This window comes from Podarcis filfolensis (assembly GCF_964270895.1).
Source record: "Podarcis filfolensis genome assembly, chromosome: 12".
NCBI classification, from domain to species: domain Eukaryota; kingdom Metazoa; phylum Chordata; class Lepidosauria; order Squamata; family Lacertidae; genus Podarcis; species Podarcis filfolensis.
In genome coordinates, this window is record NC_139614.1 from 43094523 (window position 1) to 43108278 (window position 13756).

General features: G+C 46.1%; 1 protein-coding gene across 2 annotated transcripts in view; it reads left to right on the top strand.

Moving 5' to 3' along the window:
- The first annotated feature begins 3684 nt into the window (after positions 1-3684).
- Positions 3685-13756, top strand: part of PITRM1 (pitrilysin metallopeptidase 1) — a 34075-nt gene continuing 24003 nt past the window's right edge. Inside the window, exons 1-8 of one of the 2 annotated variants that reach the window (XM_083579353.1) lie at positions 3685-3903; positions 5802-5910; positions 7774-7880; positions 8235-8386; positions 9738-9852; positions 9950-10046; positions 11505-11661; positions 12593-12719. Coding sequence is in view for 1 of the 2 variants with exons in the window: in XM_083579352.1 (XP_083435478.1) it covers positions 3848-3903; positions 5802-5910; positions 7774-7880; positions 8235-8386; positions 9738-9852; positions 9950-10046; positions 11501-11661; positions 12593-12719 (924 nt within the window). In the remaining variant the exon portion in view is untranslated. Of the gene's footprint in view, positions 3904-5801; positions 5911-7773; positions 7881-8234; positions 8387-9737; positions 9853-9949; positions 10047-11500; positions 11662-12592; positions 12720-13756 lie in introns of both variants that reach the window. The other variant, XM_083579352.1, reaches the window with a different exon arrangement.

Sequence of the window (13756 nt, forward strand, 5' to 3'; positions counted from 1 at the left end):
AGTTCGGTGAATGGTCACAGGAATCGGACAGCGAGAAATATTTGCACATACAATCGGCATTGAAAACCCACAAAATGCTCACAGTTGTGTACGGAGATGAAGCAGTAACTCAAAAGACATTGTATTGAGTGGTTTAAGCGTTTCCGTGAAGGGCGGCAAACCATCGAAGATGGCCCTCAGTCTGGCAGACAGTCGATGAGCAAAATGGCGGCAAGTGTCAACAGAGTTTGTGAATTATTGGTGCAGGATTGGTGTTTGTCCGTCCAAATGGTGACGGAATAATTGCATATTCCACGTGAAATTGTTACTGAGGTTACTGAGTTGTCCCATCCTCCATATTCTCCCGTTCTGGCCCCACCAGATTTCTTTCTTTTTCCAAAATTGAAATCTGCACTGAAAGGGCACAGATTTCCCAACATTTCACACGTCCAAGCTGCTGTTCACAAGGGAACTGAAAGCAGTATGAAAAGAGGAATTCTCCAGAAGTTTCCAACAGTTCTACGAACGTTGTCAACGGTGCATTGTATCAGAGGGGGCCTACATTGAAGGCATGTATGTTTGCATATTTCTTGCAGTCCGATTTCTGTGACCCTTGACCGAACTTTCCGGTCACACCATGTATCTCCTCTCAGTCTCCTCTTTCCCAAGTTAAACATACAGTGGTACCTCGGGTTAAGAACTTAATTCGTTCTGGAGGTCCGTTCTTAACCTGAAACTGTTCTTAACCTGAGGTACCACTTTAGCTAATGGGGCCTCCTGCCGCCGCCGCTGCTGCACAATTTCTGTTCTCATCCTGAAGCAAAGTTCTTAACCTGAGGTACTGTTTCTGGGTTAGTGGAGTCTGTAACCTGAAGCGTCTGTAACCTGAAGCGTCTGTAGCCCGAGGTACCACTGTACTCAGCTCCTTCATCCTTTCTTCATAAGGCTTGGTTTCCAGACCCTTGACCATTTTGGTTGCCCTGCTCTGCACATGTCCCAGCTTGTCTATATCCTCCTTAAATTTTGGTGTCCAGAACTGGACACAGTACTCCAGATGTGGTCCAACCAAGGCAGAATAGAGTGGTACTGTTACTTCCCTTGATCTGGACATTAGACTTCTATTGCTACAGCCTAGAATAGCACTAGATTTTTTTGCTGCTGCTGCTGCTGCAGCAGCATCACACTCACGCTGAGCTTGGGGGTCAACTAAGAAGTCCAGCTTTGCCTGGCACCCTCCAGGTACCAGAGAGAGGACTTCAATCTCCAGATGGGAGTGAGTGAACTTTAAATATATGGTGCAGATGTGGCCTTACCTCTGAGTAGACATAGGAGAATCTCTCCCATCCCTACCTGGAGACATCAAGGATTGAACCTGGGCCCTTCTGACTGCAACACAGATGTTCTACCACAGAGCTACATCACTTCCCCATGTATAGGGCTGCGCAGTCAGGCAGTAGCACTGTGTTTTTTGCATATATATATATATATATATATATATATAGTGCAGAGAAGAGATCCTTGAGCCCTTGCCCCTTCCCATCTACTCCTCCAGCTTCACTTCCAGATGGATCAGAAATAATAATTAGAATTCCCCCCTCCCCATTTACCAATCCAGCCAAGAATCTGACAGAATATCTCCTCAGTAGTCTGTGCCTTTAATAATTAAGCAGCGAGAGGTAGCAGGTCTTCATTAGGAGCGGAGATGAAAGAGAATCCTCTGCTTCAATGGAAGGTAGGAAAGACATGTTGCAGAACATAATGAACCTCATTCTGCACCGGAGTACGTGATATCATTCCCTTCATTTGGGTATCGCGGTGAAGATGAAACAAGAATATTCATGCATTCTGGGCGTGTTAATTCAGAGCTTCAATCCATTGACTGTGGTTAGGGTTATTTCCCCCCCCCAAGTTATAATTATACTGACAAGCTCTTTGCCAGTCTTGAGGTTTCAAGGGGCACATTTCCTACTTGGGAGATGATTTAGAGCAAGACTGACCTACACTGACCTACCAGCTGCCCACTTAAGAGCAGAAGCATCAAGGCCTTCCTGCTTTGCAGTTACGCCAGCCTTTGTTGTTCGGAGGAATCCGTTCTGTGGTTGGCAACCAATCTTATTTTTATTTTATTTTATTTTGCAATAAGCTTTCTGTTTGTTGCGTCAAAGGACACACTTTGCAATCTAATTAAAATAAACTTGGGCAACCGGAGTGTCACCTTCTTTGCAAATCAGAATACATTTTGCTGAACCTCACCTGGGCTGGATCTACGCTGGCCTTTATAACGTTATTAAAAAGATATATTCTTCATGTTGCAAGAAAGGCGATTCTGACTAAACTTTCGGAAAAACTTTCTGGCAGCAAGAGCTGGTCAGCAGTGGAATAGACTTCTTTTTATCTTTATTTTCTCTTTTTCTTTTTCCCTTTTTTCTCTTTTGTTCTTTTTATACATGTGTACTTATCTGAAATATGTATGTATGTATGTATTTGCAATATTTTGCTTATATTTTGTAATAATTATGTTAAATAAATTAATAATAACCAAAAAAAAAAAAAAAATAGACTGCCACGGGAGACTCTCCTTCCTTGGAGGTTTTTAAACAGAGGTTGGGTGGCCATCTGTCAGGGATGCTTTAGCTGAGATCCCTGCATTGCAAGAGGTTGGACTAGATGACCATCGGCGTCCCTTCCAACTCTTAAGATTCTATGATTCTATAAGGCTGCAATCCTATGAACCCAGAAACCAGGGCCGGATTTAGGTTTGATGAGGCCCTAAGCTACTGAAGGTAATGGGGCCCTTTATATGTCCAGCTGTCCTTCGCCAACAACAAATAGTTGCTGTTTTTGTGTTGAATATATGCTATATGGTAATTTATGGACCTAATAGGTATCTAAAGCCATTTGCACATAACAAATAGGAGCCTACACAAAACAAAACACTGTTGCTGTATGAAGGTTTTATTTTATTTGTTTTTTATCTTATATTTTGGAAATTTACATCCAGGGTTTTTTTCCTTTAATTTTTTTTGGGGGCCCCAAGAGAGTGGGGCCCTAAGCTATAGCTTGTTTGTAAAGGGACCCCTGACCATTAGGTCCAGTCACGGCTGACTCTGGGATTGCGGTGCTCATCTCGTTTTATTTGCCGAGGGAGCTGGCGTACAGCTGTGTCATGTGGCCAGCATGACTAAGCCGCTTCTGGCGAACCAGAGCAACACACGGAAGCACCGTTTACCTTCCTGCCAGAGCAGTACCTATTTATCTACTTGCACTTTGACGTGCTTTCGAACTGCTAGGTTGGCAGGAGCTGGGACCGAGCAATGGGAGCTCACCCCGTCACGAGGATTTGAACCGCCGACCTTCTGATCGGCAAGTCCTAGGTTCTGTGGTTTAACCCACAGCGCCACCCGCGTACCTATAGGTTGTTTAGCTTATATGTAAATTTGGCACTGCACCCACCTAGCACAAATGAATCCTGGGAGCTGTACCCCCCCCCAAAAAAAACTACAGTTCCCAGCACCCTGAACAAACTAAAACTTCCAGTTCCCTTTAAAGGGAGGACGGATAGAGCAGCTCCCAGCAAGCGCGGGCAGGACTGAATCGCCAGGCAGCCCCATCGCAAAGCTTCTCGGGGAAGAAGAGCGATACGAGGAGCAGGCAGGGAAGCAGCTTCGCTAGGGAAAGGGGCGGAGCTCCGAGGCCCTCCCTCGTCCGAGATGCCCCGCCCCAGGGGCGGAGCTAGCCTCCATCTGGTACCCGACGCGCCCCCGACGCGCAAAGGGCCCGCGCATGCGCTCCGCGGGGTCGTCCGGGGCAGCGCGTCCGCCTCTTCCGTTCTCTTCCGCGGTGGCCGCCGGGGAGGTCGCGCGGCGCCATGTGGGGCCGGTTCTGCGCCGCGGGGCAGCGACTGGCGCGGACGAGTCCCGGCCGGTGAGCAGCGTCCGCCGCTGGTCGACTCGTGGGGTTGGGGCTTCTCCGGGCGGGGCGAAGAAACACTCTGCACGTGCTCAGAGGCTCCTCTTCTCATCCTCATCTTTCTCCCCCGGTTATGAAGCCCCGTATTCCGAGCCGGGGTTTCATCCCGTGGGGCCCTCCCTGGAAGTGGTTGGGCTGTAGCTTCCCTCATCCTTTTCCATGGGTCATACTGCTTGGGGGGTGGGGGGTGTTAGGAGGAACCCCTGGGGAACCGACGCCCAGAACCCCCGTTTTCCATTATTTGAGTTTCTTACTGGAGAGTGAGAGGTAAAGGGAGGCTCTGAACATGTGCAGAATGCCTTCCACTTTCTGCATCTGGGGGAAAAGGTTTTTTTTTTCTTTTTTATATGGTTGTCTTTGACCCCAGCACTTGTTGTTTTTAGTAGCTCAGGTATTTGGCCGCCCGTAACCTTTCTGGAAAATCTGATGGACGAAAGCTTGCTTTCTGACTTTTTTTTCCTGAAGGAGGCTGTTTTGTCTTAACTGTCTCTCCCTGCTGCCACACCTACCTCCTCTGCTGGCCTGGGACTGATAAAAGAAAAGAGGAATTGTGGGTGGAAGGCGCTGGTGGAACATCCCACATTTCTCCCTGGAATTCTTGGCGGCTGGGTTTTGTGAAGTATTGGGAACAGTGGTCTTATTTAGGGGTAAGAAGCCCAACTTTCTGACTCTGGCTGTCATGCTAGTTTATCTCTAAACACCAAATGCTGGGAATCCACAGTGCTGCAAGGCCTGCTGCCTATGTTGTATTCCTGGATGGAGGCATCGGACTTGCCACTTTGGGAAACAGGACATTGCACCCAGATCAAGGGTGGCTGTCTAGATGTTTGTGAACCCCCAACTCCCATCAGCTCCAGCCAGCAAAACAGTCAGTCAAGGATGGTGGGAGTTGTAGTCCCAAGAACCGGAAGACCACAGGTTTCCCTATCCTAAGATTTGGTGTGATCCAGAAGGACTCTCTTAATGGTTTTATGCTGTAGCCTGGATTGCATAGTTTGATTTGTGAATGCTTTGCCTTATAACACTTGGGCTGAGCTAAGATTGATATAGTTAAGGATTTGCGCTTATATCTCACCTGTTTGCTGGTGCTTTCAAAGTCCAGGACCTAGAACAAATGGGCTGAAGGTGCGAGGGAAGCAGATTTCAGTTAAACTTTATAGGAGAAATGTGCGGTAAGGGGCTGTTCAGCAATGGAAGAGGCTGTCTTGGGAGATAGTGGGCTCTCCCTTCCTGCAGATACTTTGAGCAGAGGTTAGGCCAGGGGTTTTGTGGTTGCATTTCACGCTGCAGAGCCTACGTTGGAGTAGAGGACCTCCAAGTTCTCTAGAAAAGCCCCTTCCAACTCTGACTCTTAAGTCCTGAATCAACACTCTCCATTCCTGTTAAGTGGTGTTTTTAAAGAAGGCTAGGCCTCACCTTCTTAAAACTAAGTTGACTCTCCCACTAGCTAGAGCTGTGCTGTGTGGAAGGGTGTGCACAGTGGGGCTTTACTTTTACTCCTCCAAAACTGGGAGTTTTAAAAGTCTTGTTTACCAAGGTACCCTACTAGTGTGGCCCTAAACACCAACTTATAGATTTCACATCCCTGGAATTTAGCTCCGGAGTTATATGTACTTATTGCAGGATTTGGCTCCTAGCACTCCCCCCCCCCCTTCCATTTTCCTGTGCCCTAATTAGTCTAAGCTGTATTAATTATATAACTAAATAAATGGGTGCCACCTGCCCTGTGCTCACACATTTGCTTAACTTGATGCATTGGCTCCTGAGCCTGATGTTCCCCACCCCAATTATTCTTTTAAAAGGAAGTCTCATTGTTTGCTTTCTCCTCTTCCTCTCTCTCTTTGTGTATATAGTTTCAGGCCATTTAATCAGAGACTCTGGAGATGGAAGAGTACTTCTGCCAATGAAAGGGCACTGCAGTACAAAACTGGAGATTGCATCCATGGATTCACAGTAAACCAGGTACTTGTCTGGTTTTCCTGGTCACTCGGGGCTCTCTGGCTCTCTTCTCCCAAGAAAGTTGGGGTCTCCCAAGAAAGTATTGTCTGATCTGACGGTAAAAAAAAAAAAGCTTGAAAACTCAGGAAGGCCTTTCCACATCAGCTTCTCGGCGGAGGAACACACACGCTGCATTTTGCAGCTGATTCTGGGGGCTCAACCAGTCAGTTTATAAACAGCTAAAACCATAAGGAGAGCCCTGCTGGGTCAGACTAAAAGACCCATCTAGTCCAGCCTTCTGTTCTCACAGTGGTCAGCCAGATGCCCGTAGTATGCCCACAAATATAGCATGAGAACAGTTGCATTCTCCTGCTCAAGGTTCCCCAGCATATATGGAGGATCGCCTCATCCTCCATATATTTCCCGTGTAATCTCCCTTTAAAGCTGGTAGCCATGACTGCATTTTGCGGTAGCAAATTCCATAGTTCAAGCTATGCACTGTGTGGCAGAAGCACGTCCTCTTTGTCTGTCCCAAAATTCCTACCATACGGCTGCTTTGGGCGATAACCAATGCTGGTCCCCGCATTGAAAACAATGGAGAGGTTGCTTAAGTCCATTGATTTCAGTGTGCCTGCTCTTGAGAATTACTAGCATTGGGTATAGGAGGGATAGCTCCATCCCTCAGTAGAGCATGAGACTCTTAATCTTGAGGTTCTGGGTTCGAGCACTACATTGGATGAAAGGTTCCTGCATTGCAGGGACCCTCATGGTCCCTACATGTTTTTGATTCTGTGACTCCAGACTCTAATGTTATGAGAGGGAGAACAAATTATCTGTATCCACGTTCTACACACCGTGCGTTATTTCATACGCCTCTTATTTAATGTCTAACCCCTCATTTACCTTTTATTTTTTTGCTTGGTGCTTAACTGCCTGCCTGCCTTCTGTAAGAATTGTGCACAGGCAACTTGGTAGAATAGCTTGTGCTCACTGGAGAGACCCTGAAGTTTTACCTTTGCCTTTATTTATTTGTGCATTGTTCAGCTTCTGAGATCGTTGTTAGTGTGAGTCAAATAGCTTAACGATAATTAACGATAGTCGGTGGTCCAAAGTAGTGCATCAAAAACTACTTACATGTGACCCCCAAGCACAGCATCTCCTGAAAATGGGTCTACCCAAGGCAAAAACCGTTATTGACCAGCGCATGAAGGATATTGAGCAACAGAATAATCTGGCCTATATTAAGAAATTTAGTGCTTGGTACGCTTATCTGCCCCCCTCCCACTTTGATTTTCAGGCACCTTATTTGTCTACCCTAACCACTCCAAAACTTAGGCGGGCCTTTACACTGGCCAGACTAAATATGTTACCATCAGCTGTTCTTGAAGGTAGATATCAAAAAATTTCATTCGAGAACTGGCTCTGCCCCTGTGGAGCTGGTTACGTGGAGACTGTGTCACACGTTCTCTTGTCCTGCTCCCTGTATAAAGATCTCAGGGACGAGACCATCACGCCGCTACTATCTGCCATCCCGGGCCGCTCAAGAGCGAAGTTGTTCTCACTCCTAGCTGACCAGAGCAGCTCGACAACAGAGAAGGTTGCCAGGTTTGTTGAGAGAGCAATGAGACTGAGAGCTGCTGTCTGAATGACATCAGTGTCGTCGCCTAGGATCTTATTATTATTATCATTACCTCTGCCAAGTTTTAAGTACTGAGATTATTTTATGATAACTATTTCCATAATGTATTTTTGTTTCTGTCTGTCCTTCGATGCAACGGCCTGTTGGCTACGCAAATAAAGTCTATTCTATTCTAACGATAATTAAAACGATTGTGGCCATTTGTATTAACCGAAATAAATGTGTGTATGTGCACTTGCCCACTGTAGGTGACAGCTGTACCCGAGTTATTCTTAACTACTGTCAACCTAAGCCATGATCAGACGGGAGCCAAGTATTTGCATGTGGCAAGAGAGGATTCCAACAATCTCTTCAGGTAGGTGTGTTGGGATCAGGGTTTGACAAGTCTCGCTAGGGATGGAGATAGAATCGTGACTTTATGGGAGTGCCGTTTAGAGCTTGCAGGTATGTTCTGAGACCCTCCTAGCTGCATCAGAGGGCCCTCTGCCATCAATTTGTGTGGAAGGTCCCTGGAAGGTCAGAGGTCAGTATAAGAATTCGTGAGTTTCTACTCCTTTCTTCTTAAGGTGCCACTGAGAATGCAGCTCCCACGAAAAGGAGGGGAAATCTGGGGTCCAGCATTATAGGAATAACAAATTATTTTCATGTGTACAGTGATGTTTTATTTCTGTATTTTAACCTCTCCAACCTTTTCCTGATCACCTTACAGTGTTCAATTCCGTACCACTCCAATGGACAGTACAGGCGTCCCCCATATCCTCGAACACACTGTGCTTTGTGGTTCGCAGAAGTATCCTGTCCGAGATCCTTTCTTCAAAATGCTAAACAGGTCACTCTCCACGTTCATGAATGCCTTTACAGGTGAGCAAACGGGAACAAGCAGCCTCTTGCGTTTTTCCCGTGCAAACGGCAACTTACTCATATGATGAAATCTATGGTGCCTGTCGCTCCTTCCAATTCCAAACTTGAGTGGAGAGTGCCGGCAGGACTGTAGCCAAACCAAGGCTGCTGAGAAATAAGAGGGGAGGTAAATGCATGTTTGGGGCGGTGTGTATCATTGCACAAGAGCAAAAATAAAGAAAAGAAAACTAAGAGGGTAAAAAAGCCAGCAATCAGGACTGAGCATGCTCTGCAGATATTGAATGTATATTTACAGTTGGAAAATAACATGGTAGGGAGGGAGAAGAATGAAGTGCCTTGCTTGGAATGTTCCTGGAACATTAAACTCCCTTTAGGCAGGAGAAAATACAGCAACATTTTATTGCAGGCCTCACCTACATGTCAGTTGCTGTAGAACTGGTTCAGATACGTGGAAGGAGCCTTATGCGACTTACTGAGAGACCCAGCGCTTTCCTTAAGCAGCAATTGGAGTTCTGCACGTTGCATTGAGACCTTGGAAAAATGCAAACAGCAGCCCCATTTTGATGCACAGCCCATTCGGGATGTCGGCAAGGTTGCTCCTGCCCCCAAGATCCCCATCAATACATGCTTTGTGTCTGTTTACTGACGGAAAGAAAACTGACTTGGAAAAAGGAGACGAGAGTGCAGTGCTGGGAAGCTTCTGCAAAACTTTCCGCTTAACATCTGGCTCAGGTCTGGCTCAGATCTGGGGACGATTGCTGCCCTTGATAATGTGCCCGCCCTGTTTGGTTCAAGGGCGGAGCAAAATATATCATTTGCAAGCAGAAGATTCTGGGTTTAACCCTTTGGCATCTGCAGTTAAGAGTCTCTGGGGGCAGAGCTGGGGATCGTGAAGAGCCCCTCCCAATCGTTGCAGATGGTAGTGGGGTAAATGGAGGACGGCTGCAACTCTGTGTAAGGCAGCTTTGGGCATAGATAGCCATGGAATCATAGTCTTGGGGAGCGAGTTACAAAAAAAAACCTGCCACCCTGATCTGTTAACTATAATATCTGAGAGGAGCTCTGTTCATAAAACGAGATGAGCAAGACTATTAGAGCGAAAGGTTAGCAATAGCCCCACCATCTCCTGTCCATCCTGGGAGCATGGATCCAGTGGATCTAAAACCTCGCCCTAGAACACACACCCTTCTCAGAATTGCAACAGAGGAGGGGGGTTGCAGTAGCAATCCTTGCTAGGAAGGGGCTTCAGAGGACAGGCCTCCCTCCTCGAAAGGTAGAACCATGGAATCGCATTGTCCCTGGAACACTTTCATTAAATTCTTAATATTTATTTTGTTGTCTTTCCCCACAGCTAGCGACTATACTCTCTACCCATTTTCCACCCAAAATCCCAAAGATTTCCAGAACCTTCTGTCTGTATACCTGGACGCCGTGTTTTTCCCTTGTTTGAGACACCTTGACTTCTGGTAAGACTTTCACGTTTTGGGCACATATACACACACGTGGTGGTGCTGCCCGAAGGAGTGTTGACCCCTCTGTGTTGCGTGTCTTCATCTTGCACAGGCAGGAAGGCTGGAGATTAGAACATGAGAATCCAGCAGACCCTCAGACACCGCTAGTCTTCAAAGGAGTTGTCTTCAATGAGATGAAGGGAGCATTTGTAAGTTCCTTTTTCAAAATCCTTTTAATTTAAGAACGTAAGAAGAGTCCTGCTGGATCAGGCCAAAGGCCCATCTAAGTCCAGCATCTTGTACTGTCGTGGCCAACCTGATGTCTATGGAAGCCCACACACTGGACCTGAGTGCAAGAGCACACTCTCTACTTGTGATTCCCAGCAGCGGACATTCATAGTTAAGCTTTCCTAACCATGCATACAGATTGGCTTATCCACTCCTCCCTTTGCTCTGCTGCTTCCATCACCCTCCTGGAAAAAAACTGCTCTTTAGTGCTCAGTCAGAGCTAACAGGAATTTGGGTTTTCCCTAGATTGCCATTTGTTCTAATATATCACTAAAGAGCTGTTTTTCCATTGGAAAGGAGCAGGGCAAGGGAAAATCTCCTTGGACCCATGCGTAGAAAGCGTGGGTCAAGTGGAAAACAGCCAGGATGTGTGCTTTCTATGCACAGCACATGCAGAAGTCTGGATGAGCCCTGTATATTTATATATATACAGCACATTTTATATATAGTACATTTTACAATTTCTAATGTGCTGTAAGCTGCCCAGAGTGGCTGGGGAAACCCAGACAGATGGGCGGGGTATAAATAATAAAAACATAATCATCAACATCATGTCCAATTGAGCTATTGGCTGTATTTGTAGGAAACCAGTGTTTCTAGCTAACTGTGGTTTATTGTGAAACAAGCACTAGATTAGTGCACATAGCTCCATCAATCTGGCATCGCTTCTCCCTGACATGAGCTGGGGAAACAAACCAAGAATCCATGATTTAGCTCGGCTTCCTGTGAGGCCCAAATACGGGATCCTGAATCCCTAACAAGCCAGGATTTGTAAGCTGTCAACAAACCATTGTTTAAGTCTGGATGGTCATCCATGCTTGTAGGGGGCAGCCATTTACATCATGGGATGCTGGAGCCACTCCTAAATCTGCACTTCAGGTAAGATCAGTTCTTTCTCATGTCAGAGGAGTAACGCAGGAATGATCAGGCAGCATGTACCAGTATGATGCTTCTTCACAACAAACCATAATAAGCCAGCGACACTCACTCATCACAATGTTTCAGTGCGTTCACAGCATAATTCAGTCCTTTCCTATCTATCTATATATTTTTCCACAATTTAATGCTGAAATGGGGAAGCTTCTTTAGCCTGAGGGCCGCTGTCCCTCCTGGGAAACTTGCTGAGGGCCACATGCACTCTTAACTCCACCCTGAGTCTTGGTTAAGAACGGGGTTGGACTAGATGACCCTCAGGAACCCATTCAACTCTACAGTTTTGTGATTCCTTCCACTGTTTTCCTGTTTTCTGGGGATTATTGGGTTCTCCAGGAAAACTGTGGGTATTACCTGACGTGCTTCCTGAAGTCACAGTGGTCGTTGCAGGTGAGTTTTGCTGAAGCTTATTTACTCTTACTTAAATGATTTTTTTTTTAAGACAGACAACGAGAGAGTATTCTCCCAGCACCTTCAGAACAAGATTCTCCCTGACCACACGTACGCAGTTGTGTCCGGTGGCGACCCGCTGAAGATCCCCGATCTTTCCTGGGAACAGCTGAAGCAATTCCATGCAACACATTACCACCCTAGTAATGCAAGGTGAGAAGGGTGCGTCTGAAAGGGGAAAGAGTGCTTTGTAATAATCCCAGGTGTGCCCAACACAGCTGATGCAGCTTCAGTTCTCTGTTGGGGGAGCCAGGAAATCAGTCAATCCTAGCTGGGTGTGGGGTGTGTGTGTTTAATTTCCTGAGCAAATTACTCGGAGTTTTAAGGGCTTGAGGTTACCCCAGGTGGGGCTTAGCAAAGTTGTTCTGCCATGTTGGATGCTGGCTAAGGCTGACTAGGCCAAAGCTGCTTTCCTCTGATGAGACACTCAGTTTATCACTTTCTATGAGTGCTTTGTTGTGGCCGGAGAAAGCAATGAGCCATTTTTTAAAATAAGGTACATGTTTCTTCCCAACCACATGCCCCAACTTCCTATCTCTGTGCTTCTAGTGAGGGAGCTCTTGTTGGAGCAACGAGGCTCTGTTCACTTTCCAGCCTATTTTTCTATGGCTTTCTAGACTTCTCCATGAATTCAAAAATCACTGGTTTTCAGTAGCTTTGCAGCCTTTCAACTAAGATTAAGTGTAGAAATAATTGCTTTTTGCTTAGGAGCGATGCTGAGGTATACTGCTCTATGAATTGTCATTTTAGGATTAATGATGTGTATCATTAGCATTGGTAAAATATAAATCAGAAGTGAAAGATCTGCAGAATAATAGCATCATAGAATTGTAGAGATGGAAGCACGGATCATCTAGTCCAACCTTCTGCAAGACAGGAATCTCAACTGGATCTTACATGGCAGATGGTCCTCCAACCTCTTTGAGTCAGAGATGGGCTTTTGGGCTTGACCATGGTCTAAAACATGGAACATAAATCTTGTGGCATCTATATGTGCAAATGGGAGTTTTGGGATCCAGGCTTTTGAATGTGCAACCTTATTTTGCCTGTTAATAGTTGTATATAATAAAAAATAACATTCCAGGTTCTTCACTTACGGTAACTTCCCACTGGAACAACACTTGCAACAGATCCATGAGGATGCCCTGAGTAAATTCCAGAAAATTGAGCCGAACACTGCTGTCCCGATACAACAGCTCTGGGATAAACCTGTGAGTACCACAAGATTTCTACTCTGGATTTCCATAGGTGACTCTTGAAACCCACACAGAGGCCATTTTGTCCTTGGTCGTTTCCCAAAGAACACTTTCCAGCCCAAATGTTTAGCAGGGATGACTGTAACAGCCGCAGTCAAGTCAAGTGTGGCTTCTGGTTATCTTGTGAATAGTTCCTGACTGAGGAAAGATGAAAATCTGCCTGGCTTTTTCATCTCCTCCCACCGTAACGATGTGGCTTTTCTGGTACATTTTGAATGTGGGAAAAATTCTAGGAAACACTCAGTTTGTTTACGTGCCATATTTCCCACAAATGCATAGGAATGTGGCTTTAAAAATTTTTAAAAATACAATAGCATAATAACAACAAACAAGAAAAAGAGATAATATCTAGGGTTGTGCAGCCTTGGTTCTGAACTAGATCCAGGGCCTTGTTTAATTAAGGTTAATTAAGGCACCAGGCATAGGGGAGGGAGTTGCACAGTATGGGCCCCACTGCAGAGAAGGCCCTGTCTCTATTTTTTTTAGCTGCCTGTTTTACCTCGGGTGGAAGAGGCTGGGTTCATGGGCAGCTCTGCCTTACACTGAGTCACACCATTGGTCCATGTAGCTCAGAATTGTCCACACTGTTTGGCAGCAACTCTTCAGTGCTTCAGGCCGGAGCCTGAAGATGCCTGTTTGGTTGACTGAACCTCTGACCTTCTGCATGCAGTGCAAATGCTCTGAAAGACTGCTATCTTCAGTGAATAGATCTTGGGGAAGCAGGGCTGGAAAAAGACCCTTACCTGAGACTTTGGGGATCCACAGCCAGTCGAGCCTCAACTGTGCTGGGTGATTCTTCTTATACAGTTGGAGGCAGTCGTGCTTCTGAATACCTGGAAACCACAGGAGGGGAGGGTGCTCCTCTGCTCAGGTACTGCTCCTTGGGTTTCCCACTGGCACCTGGTTAACCAATGTAAGAACAAGATGCTGGACTAGATAATAATAATTTACTACGTATACCCCACCCATCTGTCTGGGTTTCCCCAGCCACT